General features: G+C 38.7%; 1 protein-coding gene across 1 annotated transcript in view; it reads right to left on the bottom strand.

Annotated features, from left to right (window-relative positions):
- Positions 1-25,817, bottom strand: part of ANGPT1 (angiopoietin 1) — a 200,940-nt gene that overhangs the window by 78,709 nt on the left and 96,414 nt on the right. Inside the window, exon 4 of the mRNA XM_034763485.1 lies at positions 12,802-13,034. Coding sequence (XP_034619376.1) covers positions 12,802-13,034 — 233 coding nt within the window. The remainder of the gene's footprint in view (positions 1-12,801; positions 13,035-25,817) is intronic.

The raw sequence follows: 25,817 nt of genomic DNA on the forward strand, positions 1-25,817 counted from the left end.
GGCCAGTCATGGGATTTGCACTCCAGGGGAAGCAGCTTGCAGGGCCTCCCCTGATCCACCCCCTGCTCTCCTCCCCAGCTCAGCCCTGTCCACTGTAGAACAGGGGTTCTCCTACTTCATCTTCCCCAAGCAACACAGGGCCTCCTGGGCCCTCCATCTAGTCCCTATGTTCTGCTCTCCTTCCCCATCCCCTCATCTTGACCCAGCCCTACCCTGGCCCTGGGGCTCCCCGCCATACCCCAACCCTGACCCTGTCCAGCCCTGTCCTCTCCCCAGGGATTCCCTCCATCTCCCCACCTCATCTCAGCCCTGCTCCATCCCAGGGACTCCCCTCCACCCCATGCATCCCCAGATCTCAACCCTGCATTGCAATGGTATTGGGGCTCTCCTCTATCTCCATGGCTCCAAGGTTGTGACCACTGATGAGCTTCTGAACCATAGACAGATGCAGTCTGTTATACCAATGGCCTACTCCTGTATATAACAACCTTCATTTGGGACCCAGCATGGTGATGAAGAACTTACCCTCAGTGGCCAGTAGCATGCCACCAAAACACACTCTATCCTCAAAAAAACCCCAGCCTATTCTATCTGTTTTTGACAATATATTTCTTACTGCAAGATATGTGTCACTTGATCAGCAAAAGTGGACTCAGTTGGGATTGTGGGGTGGTGCTTTCTGGGGGGACTCCCTGGAAGGGCGTCAGGAACTCCGCTCCCTCAGCTCCTAGCTCCACTTGCTGCCTCAGCTCACAGGCACTGCCCCCGCAGCTCTCATTGGCTGTGGTTCCCAGCCAATGGGAACAGCAGAACCAGGGCTTGGGGCAGAATGGAGGAAGCATGTGAAGCTAGGAGCTGGAGATCACCACTTCCCAGGAGCCAGGTAGAGAATCTGGCCCATCCCCACCAACACCCCTTCCGGCACCTGCGGCACTCCCTGGGCCATGAGACCCCTCCAAGCACCTCCGTTGCCCTCCCTGAGCAACTGTGGCGCCCCCAGCACCTCCCCCCCAAGTTGTCATGGACAGGTCACTAGCTGTGAATTTTTATTTACTGCCCGTGACCTGTCCATGACTTTTACTAAAAATACCCATGACTAAAACGCAGCCCTAATAATAGTGCACTAAGCACAGAGAAAATCAAAAGATAAGGTTAAAATCTAGCAAATATACTTGAAGGGTTTTGTATTTCTGAATGGGAACCTTTCAGATTTGATCATAATTTCCATAGCTGACTTTGCTTTCAAAAACTACATTAAGACTATTAAATTGACTATTACTATGACATGTTGAGATTTCTCCTACTTACGTAATCAGCTGGTCAATGTGTATTACAAGTCCTCCCCTGTGCTAATCCACAAAAGAGATGAATTGTTACACCCCACAGCTACGGAACATTGCCTGTTTAGCTATAGCAGCTCATGCGTTCAGCTCTGGAGGCTCCCCGTTCAATTCACTGTGTGCCAGCCAATATGGTAGCCATCACATAAGTCAGGGCTTGTCTGGGATTCAAACTGCTGTAGGACAAGCTTTTTGTTGAGCAAAGGAATTAGGTAACCCATTGGTGAGCATGTGTTACAGGATCCCGTCTGAGCTAGTCCATGGAGTTTATGAGTTGCTATATCTGGAGCCACAGCTCTTTAGCTGGGGACTGAATTAACTCATATCTTCGGTGGATCTGAACAAAGGAGGTCCTGTATTGCACACACACCACTACTATACAATTTATACTGGGACTTTAATTTCTGGTCTGGGATGTCAAAACTAACAGTTAAAAAAATCATTGGTTCTGGTTCTGGTTTATAACTGATCAAATATTACTTAGTTTTTTGTAATATATCTATATATTTTAGGGATTTAGTCTGCCACCCATCACCATAATATCAGAGCGTCTTCCACTTGTAATCAATAGCAATAGCAAAGACCCTAGCAGGCTACCTGGAGTCTCTTGTGTTTATTAGTGATTCAGGAGTAGGAGGCGGTGTTGGTGTTGTGTCATTCTTATGGTGGAAAGGCTTCATGTGATAATGATTTTACCTGTGTGGTAGTCTACTGCCATATACCCACAAACAGATCTCCCACTAATATCATAGTAGAATACAATTCACAGTAATGAAATTAGGCTAGTAAAAGGTTAATTTAAGAGGTATATCAGGGAATGATGATGAAATTAGACTATGCAACTATTTTCCAAAGGAAGCTGATGGGAGCTCCATCACTTGAGGAGTTTAAAACTGGACTAGATAAAGTACTATAGCCCATGGCCCAAGCCCTGTAAATAGGTCTATGACGCAGGGCCAGAAAGGGTCACACAACTAGCAGGCTAATTGACCTAGGTTCAACCTTTAGAGACATATTAGTAGATAATGATTGCGAGTTTTGTGTGTTTACATATATATTGCTAGACGTTGACAATGTAACCAAATGGTTCCTGTCTATCCTCCAGCTGTTTAGCGTGGGTTAGCCCTAGAGGACATATTGAGTTTGGAAATTACAGCAGTTTCTACTACTTTTTGAAACCTAAAGCTCTATCTCATTTGTGTGTAAATCTTTACCTGATTTCACCTTGTAAATAACACTCATTTCTTTTTCCTAGTTAATACACCTTTATTGTAGGATTGGCTACAAACCCTTTCTTTGGTGAAAGATCTAGGGTGCACTTGATCTGGGGTAAGTGATTAGTCCTTTGGGACTCGAAGTAACCTGAATATTATTGTGATTTTTGGTATAAGAGATGATTTATCACAAAGGCAAGCTTGCCTAGGTGGTGAGGTAGATCAGGGTACTCAAGGGGACTATCTGTGACTCCATGTTAAGGCTTGTATAGTGCTTGAGGAGTTCACACTTGATACTTGGTTGGTCAAATCTAATTGTAGAACACACAACCAATTTGGGGTTTGTGCCGTGTTTCTTAACAGTGTGCCCTGAGGTTGGCACTTCGGGGTCATGAGCCATTCCAGACATCCTGACAAATTCAATGGAAGTTTTGGCAGAGTAGATCTTGAGTTAAAACTGCAGGATTTGGCCTTGAAGTGAGACAGGTATTTAAAATTTGGGGGAAAGTAGAACACAGTGTGAATTTAGGGCCAAATTCTATAGTACATAGTCAGATACAAGCCACTGCCGAATCACTGAGAGTTTTGAAAGAATAAGACTGCAAGATTTGGCCCTAAATTTAATCATTCAGAGCACATGAGGAGTTAAAGTATTATATGCTATAAAAAATCCATGGCCTGATTCTGATAGGTGCTGAACACATTGGCCTGATTCTCAGCTGGTGGAAATTGTCCTAGTGCCATTAAAGTCAAAGGAACTATGCTGATTTCCTCCAGCTTGGATTGGATTCAATTCAATACTGGTTTCAGTAGGAGTTGAGCATGTTCCTCACATCTCAGAATTTGAGACCCATATTCATTTAAGGTAAAGAAAGAAAGAAAGAAAGAAAGAAAGAAAGAAAGAAAGAAAGAAAGAAAGAAAGAAAGAAAGAAAGAAAGAAAAGTTTCACTGATTACTTTCCTGAAATGAACATTTATAAAAGAGTTTTAGCAGCTGAAGAGAAAATCACATTCATTACCCCCCACACACACCAGTCTGAAGTGAGAAAAACAAACAAAGCCATAAAAAGAACACTCAGCTGTCCAACCACCTATCAACTACACCATATATAAAAATATGCCCCTTCTTTCTTCGCAGAAATTGACTTGGTCTTGTAAAACTATTTTAACACACTCAGCTTTCACCCTCTTTGGACCATAATTATTTGCTACCTAATAAATTGTCAACAGTTATCAAGTTTGTTTTCCAATACATTTTGCCTTGGCGACTGCTAAAAACAATAATACTTAAATTCACAGTGCATTTGAAAAAGATCACTTAGGAATATCATGAAGTGGTCCTCATTAAAGAGTTTAAATAGAATGCCTTATGGCCCATTTACAAAGATAAAAAGACACTTAATTATCCAGCTGCAATATAATTCTGTAAATTTCTGCCTGAGACAGCAAATTTGTGAGTAACCAGCCATTCACTGAGAACTGAAAATTGAAGGATACTTTTACAAACTGCTACAAGAGAGATAAAGGTACAGGCTTTGTTTAGTATCTTGTGTCCCTATTTCTTTAAGTCATTTAAACTTTTTCCACACAGACACCCTAATGTTCATTTAATTTTTCTGACTGAACCATGATATTTACACAAAGGAATATTTCATTAACAAGGCAAAAAGTGACATTGTCAATGTTGTTAGTTGTTTCATGTATGTTAATATTCCATGTAATGTCTTCAGCATGCGTGAATAATACTGTTTTCACAAGACAGATCTGAGAGAGATTAGATATTGGTTATGTTCTCTGAGACTGGATGGGCAATTGATTTCAGAATTAGCAGTTAACTGAAATGAGGAAAAGATAAAACTATTAAGCCATTTCTGCTCCAACACTAATAAATATTGACTGCTAGCTGTCACCATATGCAAGTTAGCATAGGTACAACAGCTGAATCCTGGCTTGTCAAGTGAGTCATTGACAGAAATACTAGATACGGTACATTTTAGCTGCTTTATTTCATTACTGTTCCTTTACTAACCTGCAGTCTGAAGAGATCACAATACCTAACTACTCTGCTTTGTTATAATTGACTATAGTTCATAATTTGGGAAGAAAATTTGCCCGTACCTGAGAGGCTGTGAAGTTTTTATTTGTAGCTATTATTATTTATCATCATTTATATTGTTTTTTTTTAATGTACAAAACAAGAGATACTTATCAGAGCCCTCTCGGCAGCTCTTACAAATACTACAACAATAAATCAAAAAAGAAACAGCAGTCCTATATCATCTGATACCAGATAACCAAGAAACACACACACACACACACAGAAGTGCTGATGGTGCCCATAGTGCTCTACATAGCTAAATTGCACCTCTGGAGTCCTGACTCAGACTGTGTGATCATATCATGCACTTCATGTGGGCTGACCCCTACATCCCCATGGAACTCATCCAAGTCAGTGGGGCTGCACACAGACAGAGGAGTCTACCAAAATCTGAATGGCTCTCATTGTGAAATCTAGACCTACATTTGTGCACAGCTTTCAGACTAGGAATACTATGAGCTTTGGGAATTCTATGTGAAAAACTCATTAAAACTTATTCAGAAGGGGATATTTTTATTTCTCTTTTTTTAACATAAAGCTACTTTTTTTTTGTAAACATCAGATTCCAAACACACATTTTCTTTTTGGGGAATGCATTTTTAAAAAACATTAATGCTTCAGATGTTACTTCTTTGACCCCTTTAACATTCATTGATTATTTTTTTAAAAAGTATAACCAGTTATCTATAGATTATGAACCTCTAAAAGAGTGGAATCTCCGTCATTGCAGGTTTTTAAGAACAGGTTAGACAATGGCCTCTTGATGTTCCTTCCAGTCCTACACTTCTATGACTCTATGAAAGTAGAGCAGAGGGCAGCTTTTATGCTCTTTACACACTCACTAGGCTTCCAAAAGTAATTTGCTTCTAACTATGGGGATCACTGTCAGGTTTAAAGATAAAAGAGATAATGTGACATGTAGAATAGCTTGGACACAGGAAGTAAAGTCAGAAGACATGGGTACTGTTCCTAGCCCAGGCACTGAGCCATTGTGTGACTTTGGCAAGTTACTTAATTTCTCTGTTCTTAATTTCCCCATGTGTACTTAAAAAAGAATGAGATGGAGGAAAGTAATTAAACTTACCACTTTTATAAAGTGTTTTGATATTTATGGATGAAGAGTGCCAAGTTTTATTAATAATTGCAAAGTGTTATTTATTATGAGTAATAACATTTAAGTCAATTTGTTTCCAGCACTGCTTATCTACCTCACAGCTACAATCAAAGTAATCTTATAGATGTCAGTGAAGCAGGAAAGAAATGAATTTTGTTTCTTCCAAAAAAGAATGTGTCACTGGATGCGTTCTGTGCTACAGGTCCCTGTCTAGCTGGCAAAGTTCCAGCTGTGCCGCAAAACAAAACAAACAAAAAACTTTTGGCTCAGTGGTGTTAAGGTTGGGCTGGGCAGTGGAGTCCACAGTTTAATGAGAGGAACAAATAATTAGGGAAATGGTGCTAGCCAGAGAAGAAAGTAATTAAATCTATCGGCATTTAAAAAAGGGGTTTCAGAAGAATACAAATGTTCTTGTCTATGTCATTCAATCCATTTCCTTTTCCATTCTGAACATATTAGCCACAAGAACTCTCAGTTAATTCTATTCCAGAGACACTGGCATCAATTTACTATAACAAATTTGCCTTTATAAACATAGCTTTGATATTAGGATTGAAAATAACCTCTTGAGTCACCTGAGTCCAACTAACTCTTCTGGTTATGATCTTTCTATACCACTGGCTCATGTTATCTATGTTCTTTTTGAAGTCCTATAGAAAACTGGGCCAACATGTCTGTTGGTGTAACTCTACTGATGTCAGTGGAGTTATGCCAGCCAAAACTTTGGCCCTGTGTCTGTGGTAACCCTTAGGTCACTTCCTTGAAGTTTCAGTTTATTTCTCACCGTCTTAAACTTACACTAAAGTTACATCAGAGCTACTGAAGGCAGAGAAAAAAGAATAACTATTTGCAGTTTAGGGTTTTGAATAAATAAATAATTTGTCTTTTTTAACATGTATCTTGTTAAAACAAAGATTCTTCTTCATTTTCTTGCATAATTTGGTAAGATATGAAAACTACTCATAACCCAGGAGACTTGTGATTTTCAGAAACCTAAATATCTCACCCACTCACTGAATGATTTACTTCATGAACTCAATAGGCACTTCTAGGGAGGTAAATTCCTAGCATATGTGTGTATTGTTCTGAGACTTAAGCCGAACATCTTGTCAGCATTCAAGAGGAAGCTAATGCCTCATTTCTCTTGTTAGGAGACATTAGACATTAGTGAACAAACTTTCTTTCCTATTGCATTAGTCCTCTGAAACATACAGCATTAGACCAAACATTTTAACAAACTATGTTTTTATGGAGTCTGACACACAAAAGAAAGAACAACAACAGGAAAAATGAATAACCACATTGATAAAGAACCCTACCAGTCCTTTGTGTTTTTTCAGACTCCCTTTTGAGTGGGGGAGGGGAAAGGGGTAGGCCACTTATCATATTATTTAAATTTGTTTATAATATGCAAAATAAATTTAATATTATAGGCACAATACAATAATAGGCTATTTTTTGCTAGGCAAGGATTTTCTGTTGCTTTCTGTTGGGACAAATTCTACAATCTACTAGTCAGTCAAAACTCTGTTTGAAGTTAAAGGGGACTTTTGCCTGGGTGAGAACTGCAGTATTTAACCCTTATACATAATTTCCTGTTGGAGCCACATGATCTCTCAATTACTTCCTTGGTTTGGCATTGTATCTATTTGAGATAAGGAAATTATCTGTTGTATGTTATCCATGGGGGAAATTCCTCCTAGAACCCTACACATCTCTGTGTTGTGAGAGACCATGCATCTAGGAATGGGGTTGCTGAATGAATCAAGCTGTCTATTTAGGACCGCATATGCACAAACATGGTTCAGTGCTAGCCAGACTTGTCCCCACTGGAAGACAGGAGCAGGAATGGGTGTCTGAACACTCTCATTTTTTATAACAATGCACTCCCCATTTCCTCTCTGTTTTAGAGACATTCCAAAATATTTGCAAAACTAGTGGGTATTGGTGGGGGGGTGTCCCCATTTTCACTCACCTTTCAACCTCCTTACAACTTTAGGAGCTGATATTCCTCTCCCGTAGAAAAGCCCACAGTAGAGGAAGAGTACTCTTAAAACTTGATCAGTGTTAAATAGTGCTACCACAACAATCCCCTCTCTGGGAAACTGATAACATTCAGGGTGGGGTGGGTGGGAAAAGACTCCAAAGCAGCCAAGCCTACCTCTTTCTTCCCTGTCCTCTGAGGACCAAACGAGTTGTCTGTCCCCTGCCAATCCAGTCAAACGTCCCCCGCACTGAGACAGGGAGGGAGCATTTGTTGGAACATCTATGAGGAAAATTAGCCCATCCATGCTTTACTAGACCTTTTCCTCCCACTCAGCAGCCTTGCAGTCACTGGCTTCCCCTCTCCATATGGGCAATACCTCCTTCGAAGCTGATCTCGCTGGCATTAATTCATGTATGCATTTCATCAGAAATCCATCAGATCCTCAAACCACGTCATATACAACCACTGTTCCAACTCCTCACCATCTTTGCATGTGGAAGGGGCTTCTGCAGTTTTGGGGATGCATCTTTGTCACCAGTAGATTTTGGGGCCTTTGGCCCTACTTTCCTGTTGCTTTGCTCCTCTCTGCATTGTGGATGGGAGGGAAGCCTCTGGCCCTTATCTATGGCTGGATTTGGAAATTATTTAACCCTTAACAAGTTCCCTTAAAATCCCATAATGCACATCAGTCTTTTAACAGGAAGGCTAGTTTTTGAAAGACTTGTTATTTTAGAAATGAGTTGGTGCCAAGATTCCCACTGCTACATGAAAAAAAAAGTGTTTAAACAAACTATATGACAACTCTGTTAGCAATAAATATGGGACCCTGCGATATCATGTATATTTGTCCTATCCATAGGTTTTCTGATCTAGTGGAGAATATGTTTTTACAGATCAGCATAAACTAAAGCCATAGAATTGATCACACTGGCAACATTGATTGGGTTTTGGAATCCAAACTCAGAATTGGTTGGAAATTTTACAGGTGGCCCCTGTCTCAAATGTAGTCTGTAGCAAAACCAGAGATGTAAACACCCCGGATAGTTGGGGAGTTTGAAATTCAGATCTAGATCCAAATTTTGCAACTTAGGTTCACCTCTACTTTTTAAAGTGATTAGTAGTGTGACCTTTACTCCCCTTCTCTCATTTGCCTTTATACACTGAGAACTTTCAGAAATTCTCCCCTGCCCCTTGGCCTAGCAATAGTGGAAATACTGCTGAAGACCAACTGTAAGAATTGTTATCACCATGTCATCTAACCTTGCTCATGTCATCTGACCTTGACAAAGGCCTAACAGGCAGGCAGTATCAGAGCTTATTCTCTTAGGGCCATACTTTCAAAGGTATTTTGGCATCTAGAGAAGCAGAAAGGTACCTAGTGGGATTTTCAAAAGCTTCTGAAGAGGTTAGGCACTTTTGAAAATCTCATTAGGCACCTATTTGCATCTTTGGGCACCAATATGTCTTTGAAAATCTGGCCCTAAGGACCTTGTTTAATCAACTAGGCATGCTGCCTCTGAATCTATTAAACTACCCACCCTGGTGTGCAGAGTGGACAGCACTGGCCTTCCAGTTGGAATAGGTTCACATTGATTCACATTTACGATGCTATTGTTGGAAGGAAAAAGACTATAAACTATTCTTTTTAAATGAAAGCTAAGATTGTCTTTTGCATCATTGGGTCTGTCAGATTAAAGGGATTCTGTGACTGAGACTTTTTGGGGCTACAAAGGCTGGCTCTTTTCATAGGAAAGTATGATCTGCCTGTAATTGTTTATGGAATAACATGTCTATTGGGTAATTTTCAACCCAGTCCCAAGGATGGATAGTTAGTTAAATCTTGTTCTGAAGTTTGAGGGTTTATATCCCTTGTCAATTCTCACCCTACCTAATTTTAGTGTAGATATTCTTGTTATTCACATAACTGTCTAAATCATTTTTAAATCCTACTGAGCTCTTTGTTTCAATAATATCAAGCGGCAATGAGTTCCAATAGTTAATTATGTATTTTCTTTTATCAGTGAAAAAAGTATTGCCTTTTAATTTTATTAGATACTCCCATGTTTGTGTTTTATAATGAGAGGTAAGAAGGGAGTGTCCAATTGCTCTTCTTTCTACCATTCATTATTTTATATACCTATATCATGTCAACTTATTCCTCTCACTTTTGACAAAATAGTCCAATATTTATACTCTCTCCTCAAATGGAAGTCTGTCCATGTCTCTAATAATTTTCATTGCTCTACACTGGACCATTTCCATTTCTTCAATATCCTTTATGAGATCAGATAACCAGAACTGAGCACAGTATAGAAGATGTGGGCATACCATTAATTTATAAATAATATTTTAATTGTTATTATCTGTCACTCAATAAAATCCTACCCTCACTTTACATTTTGAATGCCAGTATACAGATAGCAGATATTTGTGTTTAACTAACTACAGGGTACTTTACATATTTTCCCTGAGTGGCTATGGCTAAATTACAGTAGTTCCAATTGTTCTTCCCAGCATGCATACCTTGTACTTGAAACAGTCTTCAGTATGTATAATAATTATTTTCACAAACTGATGCTGGTAATAATTTTTTAAAAATCAGCATATGTGTTAGTGTCCAAGATTTCATTATAATGGTCTGGTGTTTTATGTTAACATTATTTTAACAAAAAAATTTTTGTGGCTTTTTTTAGTTCTGAGAAACAATTTATTTCCTAAATCTTGTAAGTCAGATAGATTTAAATATATAGCAAAGTGAGGTATTTCTATGAAAGTGCTCTATCTCTTTGTAAACTGATCTAGGTATTTACAATATGCCAATCAACATAGTATCCAAGCATGAATCTGAGTCAGTTACTAAATACAAAGAGATATGGGGAATGGGATGGAGGTGTCTAAACTTAGGCTACTAAGTCTACATTTAGGCATGTAAATAGTTTGAGTTTCAACAGCAGTGAGCATGTAGTAGCTTTCATGAATTCAGTGGGAGTTGTTTGGTATTGAGCACTTTTGAAAATTCACTTATTCGGGTACCTAAATTTGGACCCAGTAGCCTAAATTCCGATTTTTTTGAAAATCCTGGTTCAAAGTCTTTATAAGAACCAACTGATGTCTGAAATCTCCATATTAAGGGGGGAAATATTTTGTTTGAATCTAATTCAAGATAGCTAGAAAATCTGTTTTCAGTCTTTACAACAGCTTGCAGTTCATCTCTGTATGAAAATAATATCTCTCTCACATTGATATTAATTTCAAAATGCTCCTGAGCGCTGTTAAAACAGCCTGAGCAAAACCCTGCCAGATTTCCTTGCCAGAAGACCATAAAATATATTAGAGGATTTGAATTGCTTCACAATGCTGAACTATTGGTCTGAGAGCACACTGTTTAAAAAAGATTTTATTTAATTTAAGGTGCTGAAGAACTGTTTAGCATGGAATAAGTCAAAGCAACAGAGAAAGGGAAGATTTAGAATGGCCATGAGAAAAAAGCATGCCATCAATAAGCTTGGAATGTGAAAAAAAATCTTCCAAGGGAAGAAGATGGAATCCTAGTCACTGGAACTATTCAGATACAAGCTGCACAAGGGCCATGGGAATGTTCTCTAGGGAACAAACGAGATTGGATCATCTATTAGATCTTTTTGACACTTAGTTCTATCAGACTATAATGATGCAGGTGCCAGGTTTTTTTTTACCTGCACATATCTATGCATCTACTTGCACTGGTACAATAATCAGTTATATAATCACAATTCACATATGCTCTGGACTTTCTCTCTAGAATGTCATCCCCCAACCTCACTTGCCTGTCCAGCTATTGGCCCATCTTCTTTCTTCCCTTCACCTCTAAACTCTCTGAATGTGCAATTTGCTGCCTTTGCCTTGTATACGTCTCCTCCAACTAGCTCCTGGATTTTCTTGACAAGGTTTTTGATGATCTCTTCCTAGCCAAATCACATATCCTTTATTTCAACCTCCGCTTTGACCTCCCTGACATCCACAATATCTCCTCAACAGTCCATATAGAACACATCTACAAAGATAATCTCCCTTACTCATTGTTCTGATCATGTCACCTTCCTCTTGAATTCTCTCTGAAATTTCTCTTTGAATCCATCTCCGCCTCCTCAGCAACTCTTATCCTTGTGCTGCAAGACTCTGCTTAGCCTATCTTCTTCTGAGCCCTTTTCTCACTCTCCCGCCACCTCCTCACCTCATGATGTCACCCTTTGACAAACTGTTTGTCCACTTCTCCTACAACAACTGTATGCTTTCTTCCATGCTCCTCTTGATGTATGGAATGCCCCTCCTGAGCTGGTCTGCAAGGCCACTACCCTCCAAGAATTAAAATCACTCCTGAAGAAGAATTTTTTCTTGATACTACAGGAATGTGTTGACTAATAATTGCAAGCATGAGACGCAACTAGAGATTGCCCCTCAAGATCTAGACATCTAATAATAATATATTTTAAAATGCTTTATTAAGATGTAACCAATTATAACCCTGATGACTGGCTATATAGTCTACCTATTGCCTCTGCCATTTTTGTCTGCCTGGATTTAGATTGTAATTTCTTCAAGGCAGCACCCATTCTATCTTCCATGTTTGTTCAGTACCTACCACACTGTGGGTGCAACTGGAAACAAACAAGTAATAAAAAAAAAATAGAAAAACAAAGAGAAACGTAATAGTCAGAAAATATCTGAAAAACGAGTCATAAGGAATCAGATCCTCCGTGGCTATAATTTGGTATCACTAAGTCAGTGGAGCCAATTTACATCAACTGAAGATTTGGCACAAGAGTTCTGTTATTAAACCAAAAAATCAAACATACTTGTTAGCATCAGGTTCAATCTCAGCAATATCTCAAGAACTATTCATGTTCAAATGTTCTTCTAAGCTACTTTGTCCTTGATTAGTTCCGAATGTCAGATTATCTTTTCTTTTTGGACCTATAAAAGTAAATTTGACCCTCCCCATGGCCCCCCACCCAATGTGTCACTCTAGTAAGAAATTTCTGAGACTTTTAAAGATGTTACTCTCTTACCTCCTTCTTTGGAACAAAGATTGACCAGACTGTGAACTGTATCCATCAATTCCAGCTGTTGTTTCTGCAGGACACTGTTGTTGTTCGTTGCCTTGTTTAACTGCTTCTCTAGCTCCTGGATTATGTAGCTTTGGCGTGAGACTAAGCCTTGAAGGTTCTCTTTTTCCTCCTTCAAAGTATCCAACTCTTCTTTATGCCTTTCTTCCATTTCTAATATTTTATGCTCAAGTAAACTTAAAAAAAACAACAGCAGACATTAATTAGTTTTAATATACATTGATACAGAAGCTGGTGTCTATTTTATCATTTGGTTGTATGCAGAGTTCAGCACATGAATTACTCATGCTTACAAAAGGCAATAAACTCACAGCCATAACTTCACTTTAAAAGGTTAGCCAAGGGGTTGGTATAGTCCATCTAGCACCTAAACATAATTGACATCTAGTATCTCACTTTCTAAACAGTATGTTACACGTGATTGCATTCCTAATTTGCACACCCACCTTAGGGAACTGCATGCACAAGTGGTCAGTTATGTACCTAGCTGGCAATTTGTGCATGTAATTATCCATTTTGGGCAGACAGTTAAGTATCCAAATTAGGCATGCAGTTCCAACTATATTTTTTGCATGTGCAAAGAAGTTGGAGAGTCAGGAGAGGGAGAAAAGATGAACAGGGCATGGAAGTTGTTGGTGGAGTGGATGGGGAAATGTGATAAGAGATGGGATCAGGGAGGTAGGCTGGAGCAGAATTGTGTAGAGTTGTGAGCACAAGAAGGTAAAAACTTGGGAACAATGGGGAACCAGCCAAGGGATATGGATCCAATACTAAAAAAATCTAAACAACAGTCTAACTGATTCAGAAAACCATCTTTGAAAGAATATAAGAGAAACACAGAATAATCCCCAGACTACTTGCATCTATTTTTATGATATGGTCTCATATAGAATCCTCCCATAAGTTTTGGCTTATTAGCAATGCATTACATTTGCAGAGCAGGAGGCTCCTAAATTGCAATCTAAGGCCTTGATCCTACAAAGACTTGTGCACGCCTTGTTAGGGCCAGTGCCTAAAACTGTTACTTTGTTCCTTCGTATCACTGTCTTGTGTTTTCCTCTCACTCATGACTCCTGTGAACTCCTCTAATTGCTTCACATGAGACTTCATATGCTAAATATTGAGAGAAACAAAGGAATGTAGCCTGCAGTCGGTCTGATATGAAAGACACTCTGTCTCTCAGATTCCATTATTTATTATACCAAATAATTAAATGGAAAATTAGAGTTACAGCTGACAAATTTACACACCTTTGTAGTGAAGAAAATGATACTGAAAATGCACTGAAAAAGAGATAGTTGAACTGAAGTTTGTCTAGGCATGCTAACAAAATATAGACATCTTATGTAACCTTGAAATAGTCAATCCAGTGCAAATAACTTCCAGATCATTAGAATGTAATGCATTACAGGACAATTTTGGTTAAAAATAACCTAGTAATCAATTCAGTAGTTTGTATAAACTTTTGTATAATTTTAATAAAATGTTGTTTGATGTCATAATCATGATTCTCAACTTGTAGGGTCCTGGGAGATTTTAAGCAGCTAGTGAAGATGGGAAAGGAAAATTTGCACAGGTGAGCAGTACCCACTTCCATATCGTGAATGAGATTCTTTTCCCAAAAGGTAAATCAGGAAGTTGGATTCTTAATGTGGGATCCCTATTTTGTCAAAATCCCTCATAAGTAACTTTCCTTGCACATCAAAAAAATGAAGATGATGACTCATACAGTATCTCAGAGGACTTCTGAATACTCAACATTTAGATCTCCTCAGCCAGGAAAATCTTGAGCACAACTGTAGAAAAAGAACTGACTTGCTTTCATCAAATTTTATGGCTAATTTTAGAATAAATGTATGCAAACACTTTCCCCCTCCTTGTACTCCTTCCTCTCCCACGCCTCCCCCCATGTTCATTTTATAAAGATCAAAAGGAGTTGTGGATGCAACGGGACAGCTAGGATATATGTAACCACCATCCTATAGTCTTGTCAGTGCCACCACTTTGGCATTTTTGTAGGAGTTCGGCAAATCAAGGTTTTTATTAATATTAGATAAAGAAATGAAAACCTCCCATCTGCTGAACTTTTGATCAGTGATTCAAACGTATATGCTAAAGGAGGTGTTTCTCATATCATGAACCCACCATTGGTCTCAAACTTGCCAACAGGCCACTTCCTATCCAAGTTAGTCCTGGATTTTATTTATTTTCTCTTTTCCCCACACCTTGGTTTTTACTGCTGGGTAATAGATCAGTGGCAAAATGCCTATTTTATTTCAGGTCATTTAAGCAATGCTCTGAGAAATGTAATAAAATCCTTCTGGAGTTGTTTCTATTAAATATCATGAAGTCTTAATGTGAGCTGTTACAAATGATAACAGTGTAAAGATTAAACTGAGACCTGGATTTGCTGTACACACTAGAGTAATATAAAGCTTAAAAACAAAACAAAACAAACCCCTAAGTAAAACCAATAGCAAATCTCTTTTTCCCAAACGTTATGAATTTTGGACTTAGCAGGACACTCAAGGAAATGTATTGTGCAAGCTTGTCCCATCCTTTTCTGTGAGAGCCAGGCAGAGCGACATAAGCAGAGTACCACTTTCTTGGCATCATCCTTGCCCCCAGCTGGAAAGGAGAAGATGGCTGAGACTCAAGGCTCTTTAATCTCATTGACAAATATATAAAAAGATACAATATATTGGAAGTTGAAGCTAGAAATATTCAAAATGAAAACAATGTACACATTTTTAACCATGAAGGTAATAAACTATTTTAATACATTGCCAAAGGATGTGGTTAATTCTCCATCACTAGAAGTTAATCAACACTGAATGAAGGCCTAAAAGACGGGTGCTCTAGCTCAGCTACAACTTATTCAGGAATCACTTGGTGATATTATATGTTTCATGTTATGTTACTAAGTCTGACTAGCTGATCTTAAAGGTCTCTTCTAGCCAGAGCTCGTCAAAAATGTTAAGACTGAACAGTTTTCTGTCTGAAAATGATGATGCAACAAAACTTAACATTTGGCAAGAACTTGTAAATTCCATCAAAATCTTCATGGAAAATTATCAAAATGGTTCATTTCAATAAGGCCAAAATGTTTCATTTTGACTTTCTCATTTCAACATTTATGGTATATTATGTTATAATTTGTAATAATGTAGCTAGCTTGAAAAGGAGAATCATGCACCATGTCTGGAAAGCATGTCTGTTAGGGTCATGCTGTGCTGGACAGGGGAGTAGCTGGTAGCATTCTTGAGGTTGCTAGGTTGGAATTTTTCTGGACTGCTGAAGGGTAAGGGAAGACTAGAGGCTCTCTAAATTCCCTTCAGGCCACCCAAGCAGTGTAGGACAGAATGTAGTTCTTACCCTACAACATTTTACATCTGTGTCCATGTCTTAATGTTTTCATAGAAAAGAAGGGTTGACTACCACAACATGGATTGCTGCATTGTTTGTTTCTTATCATATGTTTCTTAACATAACAGTAAACGAATCCATGGTGATGACAGTTCACTGTGTCTTATTTATAATAACATTGCCCATGTCAGGCAAGGAAGAATAAGATGACAATGCATAGTGTTTCCCTGTTTGGAGTCTATGGAGAGAGGCAGCCTGCAGATGTTTTATTGCTTTAGCAATAACACATCTTTATATTTATGAGTATAGTGTCAACAACATGTGCTGCAAAGATGGGGTGACATAGTGGCTGGTTACTTTATGCTTTGCTATGTAGATTAAAATAGTATTATATACTGCAAAACTAGTAAATTGTTAAGTAATGTGTATGTAGTGACCTGTGTCTCTGCAATGCTTTTTCCTAGCTATAAAGACCTCAAAGATATGAAGGACAATGCTCTGAGGACAAGTGAACTCCCTGTGACAAATTCACCAATGATGTAAACCCACTGAATTCGGTTCAGTTTTGTTAAGAACCAGTGAGAACCATCTCTCAAAACTTGAAATGAGCAAAGCTCAAAACTTTATTTAGATTGGCGGCTTCTGCACTGACTAGTCTGGAAAGACAGAATTACCTAAATAGCATGAGAAAGGTTGCTGTCTTGACCTTTCACTCCAGTGGGGCCAGAGTTTCACCCATGATGTTTACAGCAAGGAAGTTCTAGAAATCGCTCACAAAAATCCTGTTTGTGGGTTTTTCAGTCTGGTGTTGAGACCAAACAATTTCAAAGAAATTCAGATAATTTTAAAGGTTTATTAGAACCAACCTAACTCCACAAACCTTCAAAAGTTCATTCACCATTAATAGGTTACCCTTATGGAAGGTCTGTGAACAAAGAGTTTACCAAGTTTTCAATCATCACTGTATTTTAAAGGGGCACTAACAAGGATGTTGTGGTTAAAATGAAACCAATATCAATTATTTATTATTGGTTAAGTAAAGGCCTTGTGCTCTGCAAGACAAAAAGGGAAAAATAGTCTTTGTACTAATGGACTTTACCATCCAAATGATCTATAATTGTCTATTGCAGTAATTATGCAGTACTACTCCTCGATAATGCTTTCAATCAAAATGCCATAGTTGTGACTTGAATGACTCTGTGCTTTTTTTGTGAGTAGACAGAGAATATGACTTTCCCGTACATTTTTAAACCCTGTCTACTCATTAGAATGGAATAGTGTAGGGAAGTACAGCTAGTGCACAGCACTGATAAAAATAAATCACTGTTGACTGTAAGGTTACCCTGTGAGCAAGCTGATTTTTTTACATATTGCAGTCTTCAGCTTGGAGCTCAAATAGTCTTTCTGGTATCAGAATAATAGGGTAAAGAAAAGGAAGTTATTGTTATGGTAGGTTACATATTGGGCCTGACCATGTTGACAGGGACTCTTTGGAGTTGTTAGTTACAATACAGAAAAAAGCCAACTTCAACTTGCCTTACATTTTAAGCATACCTCTGTATATTGTCTAGTCTACTGGTATAAGTGTAGCCAGTAATCTATTTTCTGCCATACAAATGATGTGTTAAATTTGTCAGGATGTAAGCCAGCAGGATAGCTCAGCATGACTGCACCGTGTATAACATTATTCATAAACCTTCCTGATAATGCTAGAGAGGTTAGCAGGCCAGTACAGAAGCTAACATACAGACTTCCAGTGAAGGCTAATGTCATTTTGAAAGGTGATGAAGTAGAGCATGGAGACAGCACTCTTGAAACTCTCCTGGAACGAAGGAAAGCTTGATTTAGGCAAACTGCATTGCAAGGTACACAGTTTTTTTCACTAATCCAATCCAGACCATAGAAGCTTAAAGGGGATTTTTACTTATATTTTGAGATGCCTCAGTTTAGATGTGTTTGGGAACAGGGTATGGATCAGGTCAGGGAGATGGGAATCCTCTTGCATCAAAAGTTATCTTAACTGCTTACATTAAAAGTAATCTTTAAAAAGTCTGGACATTTTAACCATAGACAGTGTGATTTACTTTGCCTTTGATCTATTCAACAGGTAAAGACAAGTATTATCACTGTACTAAGAAAAGTCTGGCCAAATATATAATCACACACACAGACACACACACATACACACACAGAGAAAGAGAGAGAGAGAGAGAAACTGGACTTAAATCCTTATTCTCTAGCTGTATTCCTCCAGCTGTAAGAGGTTAGGAAGAAATTTCCCCTGTGGGACAGGTTATTCTATAGTTGTCCACTACAAGCTTTCTTGAAACTTCCTATCTAGTATCAAGCACTGGACATTGCCAGTGAAGTAGATGGAGCACTGGCCTGGTCTGGTATTACCTATATTCCCATATTTCTTTAAATCCAGTAAAATGCTGGGGCCTGATTCTCCACTTCATTTCATCTGTTGAAGTAAATGGAATTATAGTAAGGCATAGGAAGTAAAGCTAATATAATGGAGTAGAAGAATCAAGCTCTTTACTGAAACCAAAATATGTGTCTAAAACTCCATCCAGTAGTACCGTGTTTCTCATTACTTCTGTCAGACAAGAGTGGAAGTAGTGTGCAAGAAAAGTATTCCTGGAGAAATTATCATAATCTGCTTTGTATATGGTAGGACTGTTCTTGTGCTGAATCTGCTAACAGTTGCTCTGTCTGCTTAAACAAACTTCACTTGTCTTACCTATTCCTGTGTAATGCCTAGATTGGCAAGTCTGCTATGTTTATACTCATTTCTCTGATTCTCCTTTTTCCTCCTATAGTAGCACACTAAATGAGATAGCAGACAATCAATTATGGGCATCAGTGACCCTGCATCTCCCTCAAAAAAGTTTCAAGTGAAAGCACTGAAAGCGAGGAACATTCTCAAAATGTAAAACATCATTTTTAAATGCCTTGTGGAAGAATAAGTTGCACTGACATAAACAATCATTTATATTTACAGTTATTGGGAAACCACAATATTAAGGGCTTGTCTATACAATGAGTCAGTGCGTGGAAGTCAGTGTGCTGTAGATTCACACCCTGGCTTGCTGTGTACTAACTCGCCATGTAGACAAGCCTTCAGTTATTGCATTTCACAAGATCATCCAATATGTACTATAAGATTGAGGGACAAATTGCAGTAGGTGCTGTATATGTACATAGTAAGAGACTCACCCTGTTCAAAAGAGCTTAGAATCTAAATAGACAAGATAGATAAAGGAAGGAGAGGTTACTTTCAGTGACTGGAGTTCTTGGAGATATTTATCCCTATAGGTACTCCACTTCTAGGTTTGCCAATTTTGGTTGGATGTATTCCTGGAGTTTTCATCACATGACATAATCTTTAATTAAAGATTAATCTTTAATTCCTGGAGACTCCAGCTCTTTTCTTTTGGACAATACAAGCTCATAGAAAGTCTGTCATTTCATTAATAAGAGATGATATGCACAGATCCTGATATCTCAAATGGAGGTTCCCAAACACTGGTTTAGATAAAATAATTAAACAAGTTTATTAACTACAGGAAAAATAGATTTTAAGTGATTACAGTTTATGAGGCATAAAAGTCAGAATTGGTGACAAAGAAAATAGAAGGTAAAACACAACTAACATCTAACAACAAGCTAAGTGAATTCAAAGTGAAATGTCTCTCTCACCACATGGTTTTGCAGTCTCGCTGGCTGGAATTCTTTCAAACAAGACTGTCTCTTTGCCTTTCATGTGTTGTGGCTGTTGTGAGCAGAGGGAAAGGTAGGAGTGTTTTGGGGCCTCTCTTCCCATTTCTAATTGTTCTCTTTTCCCTTTGAAGATGATCTTCAGCTGGGATTCAGGAGACAGGAGGTCTGAGAAACTGCAGCTGTTTTCTTTGCCAATATGTAAATTTCTTGGTCACGTCCTTTTTCCTGCCAGAGAATGGCCATTTAACCAAGTGATAGTCCATTTGATTTTGTTGACATCTGGCTGAGGTGTTGGCTAGCCTTTTGTCTCTAGGGAACTGGTCTGAAGCTGTTTCTCCAGACTTGGAACATGTCTTATACAGCAAAATTTTACAACTTTATATACAGTGTTACCACACATCTTTTACCAAGACAATAATATTCAGCAGATTATGAGTTTTCAAATGATACCTCACAAGGCATATTTTATACAAAAAGTATCATAGGCTTGCAAAAAGGGTGAACATAGGAGTAAAGATTGTTACACTCTCCTTTTTTATGCCCCCTTTTTTATGCAAGGCCCCTATAGGTTCTGCACTTCAAGTGATTCATGAGCAGTACTCTCTGAAGGAGATAAGAGCTTTGAAGCCAGATCTTTAAGAGTGACAACAGAACTGCAGTACCAAAAGTAGCATCTGCTAGAAGCGTGCACTAAAACATAGTGTTTGGGAAGATGTGAATGGAAGCCCAAGTGGCACCTCTGCAAATTTCTGCAATTGGTATGTCTTTTAACAATGCCATGAATGTAGACTGACATCTTGTAGAATGGGATATTACTGTAGGAGAGTGCTGAATGTTAACAGTCTCATAACAAGAGAGGATGCATCCCAAATCCCATTTTGATTATCTTTGGATGGAAATCATGGATCCTTTAGTTCTGCCCACAAAAGCAACAGTCTCAGAGACTTTCTAATTGGTTTGGTTCTGTCCAAATAGATGGCTAATGCCCTTCTAACATCTCAGGTATGGAGGGTGGCTTCCTCCTTGTTCTGATGTGGATTAGGGAAGAAAACTGGAAGCTAGATGACGTGATTGATATGGAATTATGAGGATATTTTAGGTACAAACTTGGGACGTAGCTAAAGGAAATCTTTCTACTTGTCGAAACCCATGAAGGGGGGGGATCTGCCATTAATGACCCTGGTTCTCCAATTCATTGGGCAGAGGTGACAGCCATTAAAAAGGCCATCTTCATAGACAAGTGTAGATAGGAGCACTTGGCTAGTGGCTCAAAGGTTGGTTTCATCAAACAATTGTGGACCAAATTTAAATCCCACATCGGAGTGGGCTTTCTATGTGTGGGAAAAGGTTAATCAATCCTTTGATGAACCTCGAAGTCTTGGAGTGGGCAAATGCTGAAAACTCCTCCACAAGAGAATGGAAGACTATGATAACCACTAAATGAACCTTAATGGAATTTAAAGGAAGTCCAGGCTTCTTCAAATTCAACAGGTAATCTAGATGAGCTCAGAGGGAAGAATAGACAGGAAAGACTTGTTGTTGTTGTATGACAAAATCTCTTCTGTTTTTGCAGATAAGCCTTCATGGTGGAATCCTTTCTGCTGTTTAACAAAACCCATGGAACTTCTGTGGAACAGGAAACTTCTATCCCAGAGAACAATTAGGAAAACAAACCCTGAGCTGCAGAATGTTCAAGTCAGGGTAAAGAACCCTACCTGAGTCCTAAGTTAACAAGTAGGGAATAATTGGAAATTGTAATGCTGGGCAAGAAGTGAGATGAATCAAGCCAAGTGTTGATTCAGAGCTGTTCGACAGTACCGAGCCTGGGGTCCTGTGACAGCAATCCTGAACTCATGGGTGAGTAGCGCTTGCAACCAAAGAGATCTAGACATTTTGTCCTTATCGTGGTGTTGCTTTAGAATGATGTTGCCTGCCACACTTGTTGATGGCATCAGCAACCAAAAAGTTTGAATTTTTATTTACACACCCTCCACCAGAGTTGTTAGCTGGAACATAAGAGCTTTTGGTTCACTCTTTTTCATGCTGGCAGTATGGTGGCTGAGGTTTGCCAGATAGCTTTGGCAGGTTCAAGCACAGCTTTGTTCATACATATGGTTCATACATACATTCTTCCTGAACCTTCTCTAAAAGGATCTGAAGTGATTTGGTTATCCTTTTCATAAGCTTCTGAAATTGTATAAAAATCATCTGCATAAGAACTGAGGGAGGGGGCATCACAGTTTCATCTAGTAAGGATAAGGAGATATGAATCTGTGGTGTTACTTCTTTATCAGCTCTCACTTCTTGTCCCTTGAAAGACTCCTTTTGGTTTGAGATTGTCGATGAATAGGTGTAGCAGGAGACTGTTTCCTGTCTTGATCCCCATATGTAGTTGGGAGCTCTACAAAACTGTTGGCGATAAGCACCCCATGAGTCCCAGTATGGCCACTGAGGGGTCCATAAGCAAGGAGAGGGGGCAACCAGTGTTGCTCATACCAGGACAGATAATCAGGAACATGAGTTTGTCTGGGTCTAGACGTCTCTCTCAGAAAAAATTTCTGAAGAGATGGCTCTAGCTTGATAGGAGACAGAGGTGGTGTTGATTGTCCCTTTTTGACAGTACTGGTGAGATAGGAAGTACCAGAGAATGGTATGGTTTAATGACCTAGAAGGTTCTGGTACCAATAGACTTTTTCTATATCTACTCTTGAATGCTGAACAGATTTTGCACTTAGATGGGATGTGCATATCTCCCAACAATGGATACAACAAGAATGAGTGTCACTGACCAGGCTAGGTTCCCAGGAAGGGAGGCAGCATTTGAATCCAAAGTTCCCAGGCATATTCTGGGGAAACAACTCCTCAGAGGAGGACCCGTCACACAAATGATGAGGTAGGGGGTGGGAGGGCGGGGCAGGGTTGTCTAATGAAATAAACCCCCCTTGAAAAAATAAAATGAAGAATTTTAAAACTAAAACTAGAACTATAGTAGGCTAAAACCAAAACAAATAGTAGAAGTAAGTTATGCATGGAGAAATCTAGAAACAGGCACCATAATATACTCTGTATCAGGCCAAGGTGGTCAAGAAAGAACTGAAGGAAGTTTGTTTGTGCTGATCTATGTTCCATTGCTAAGGGGCATGAGGGTATCAAGGGTACATGTGCAGAGCAAATGGGCACGGCCACTGAAAATTCCTGATCAAAGGTGTATGGGGCATATACGCACCTGAAGTGGAGCACCCACTGGGACATTACTTGAAAAAGTTGTATTATATCCAATTTATTGATGGGGAATGGAGGCACAGAAAAATTAAGTGGGATTAGTCATGTACTTAAATAGAAACTTCTGCATAAGTGATTGCAGGATCAAGACCTAAATGACTTGTCCAGTGTCACACAGGTGACAGAACTAGAAATTTAACCCAGATCTCCTGAGTCCCAATCCAGCACCTTAACTACATAGAGCCATGAGAATGATTAGAGGACTGGAAAACATGCTGTATAGTGATAGACTCAAGGAACTCAATCTGTTTAGGATAACAAAGAGAAGGTTAAAAGGTGACTTGATCAGAGTCTGTAAGTACCTACCTAAGGAACAGAAATTTAATATTGGGCTCCTCACTTTAGCAGACTGGAAGTTGAAGCTAGACAAATTCAGACTGGAAATAGGGTGCACATTTTTAACAGTGAAAGTAATTAACTATTGGAACAATTTAGCCAGTGCCATGGTGGACTTGCTGTCCCTAGCAATTTTTAAATCAAGCTTGGATGTTTTTCTAAAAGATCTGCTATAGTTCAAACAGGAATTAATTCAGGGCAGTTCTATGGCCTCTGTTATACAGAAGACCAGACTGGATGAGCACAATGGCCCTTCTGGCTTTAGAATCTATGAACCACAACACCATCCTTCCTTTCAGCTAATAAAAGAGTCGGTGACAGAACCCAGAAGTCCTCACTCCAGGTCTCTGCTTTAATCACTAGATCACATTCCTTCCTATTTTTCTGTTTGCCCCATACAGCAATGTTTCTAAAGGGAGACAATACGATTTAAATGTTGCTTTTCAACACATTCTTTATTTCCATATACAAACTCAGACTATTTCATCATGTCACAGACCATTTCATCATGAATGTCAGTGTAGCCACCCAAAGGTCAAGTCAAGTCAAGTTTATTTACTGCCACACATGCCTTGCACCCTGACACATTGTTAAGATACATAAATAAAGAAAGAACATTAAATACACAAGACATCACATAAATGACTCTGTCCCTTGCACATTCTAAATAAATACTTGGAACTAAGCAGATAATGGCAATACAATTTTTGTTCAGTCAATTAAAAGTGAAATTAAAACATACATATTTTCAATTTTATAAATCTACGAAACTCATTTAATCAATCCTCAATTCAATTCAACTTATTCTAAATTAAATATTATGTACAAATAATTATTAGATTAATTGCCAACATTGACAACAAATACTATGGACAATGAATTATTTGAGTATTTCTGCAAAGGCATCAAAATTAGCAATCATTTCTTTATAGTAATGCACTCTCAGGGGCATCTTTTCCTTTCTCCACCATCACCAGTTTCCTCTTCTTCTAGCTTCCAATAATTTGTTGCCATTGCTCATTATGTGATCCATCTAATTTCATAGATTCATAGATTTTAAGGCTGGAAGGGACCATTGTGATAATCTAATCAGAACTCATGTATAACCCAGATCATAGGACTTCCCTGAATTAAGCCTGCTTCAAGTCCAGTCGCTGTGGTTGAACTTCAGCATATCTACTAGAAAAACATCCAATCTTGATTTAAAGATTTTCAGTAACACAGAATCCACCACAACCCTGGGTAAATTGTCCCAATGGTTAATACTCCTCATTGTTAAAAATGTGCACTGTATTTCTAATCTGAATTTGTCTAGCTTCAGCTTTCAGCCATTGGATCTTGTTATACTTTTGTCTGTTAGATTAAAGAGCCCTCACTTCTGTTCCCCTTGTAGGTACTTGCAGACTGTGATCGAGTCACCCCTTAAGATAAACTAAAGAAATTGAGCTTCTGGAGTGTCTCAATATAAGGAATTTTTCCAATCCTTTAATCACTCTTGTGGCTCTACTCCAGTTTTCAGCATCCTTCTTGAATTGTGGACACCAAAAATGGACACAGTATTTCAACAGTTGCTGCACCAGTGTCAAATACAGAGATATAACAACCTCCACACTGCTAGTGGATATTCCTCTGTTTATTTATACAAGGATTGCTCAGTTCTTTTGACCACAGCATCTCACTGGGACCTTGTGTTCAACTGATTATATTCGAGGACTGCCAAGCCTTTTTCAGAGTCACTTTTTCCCGGAGAGAATCTCCCATCCAGTAAATATGCCTGTATTCTTTGCTCCTAAATGTACAACCTGACATTTGGCAGCATCAGAACACATATTGTTTGATTATGCCCAGCTTACCTATCTTACCAGATCACTCTGTTTCAGTGACCTTTCCTCCTCATTATTTACCACTTCCCCCAATCTTTGTGTCATCAACAACCTATATCAGTAACAAGTTTATGTTTTTTGCCCGGTCATTGATAAAAATGTTAAATAGTGTTGTGCCAGGAACTAATCGATGTGCGACCCAACTAGAAACTTCCGTTCAATTATTATTCCCTATACAGTTACATTTTGAGATCTATCAGTTAGCCAATTTTTAATCCATTTAATATGTGACATATTTATTTTGCATTGTTCTTGTTTTTTAATTAAAATATAATGTAATACCAAGAAAAATGCCTTACAGGAGTCTAAGTATATACATCAGTGCTTTCAATCAATCTTGTAACCTTATCCAAAAATTATATCCAATTA

Source organism: Trachemys scripta, chromosome 2, assembly GCF_013100865.1.
Source record: "Trachemys scripta elegans isolate TJP31775 chromosome 2, CAS_Tse_1.0, whole genome shotgun sequence".
Classification (NCBI taxonomy): Eukaryota; Metazoa; Chordata; order Testudines; family Emydidae; genus Trachemys; species Trachemys scripta.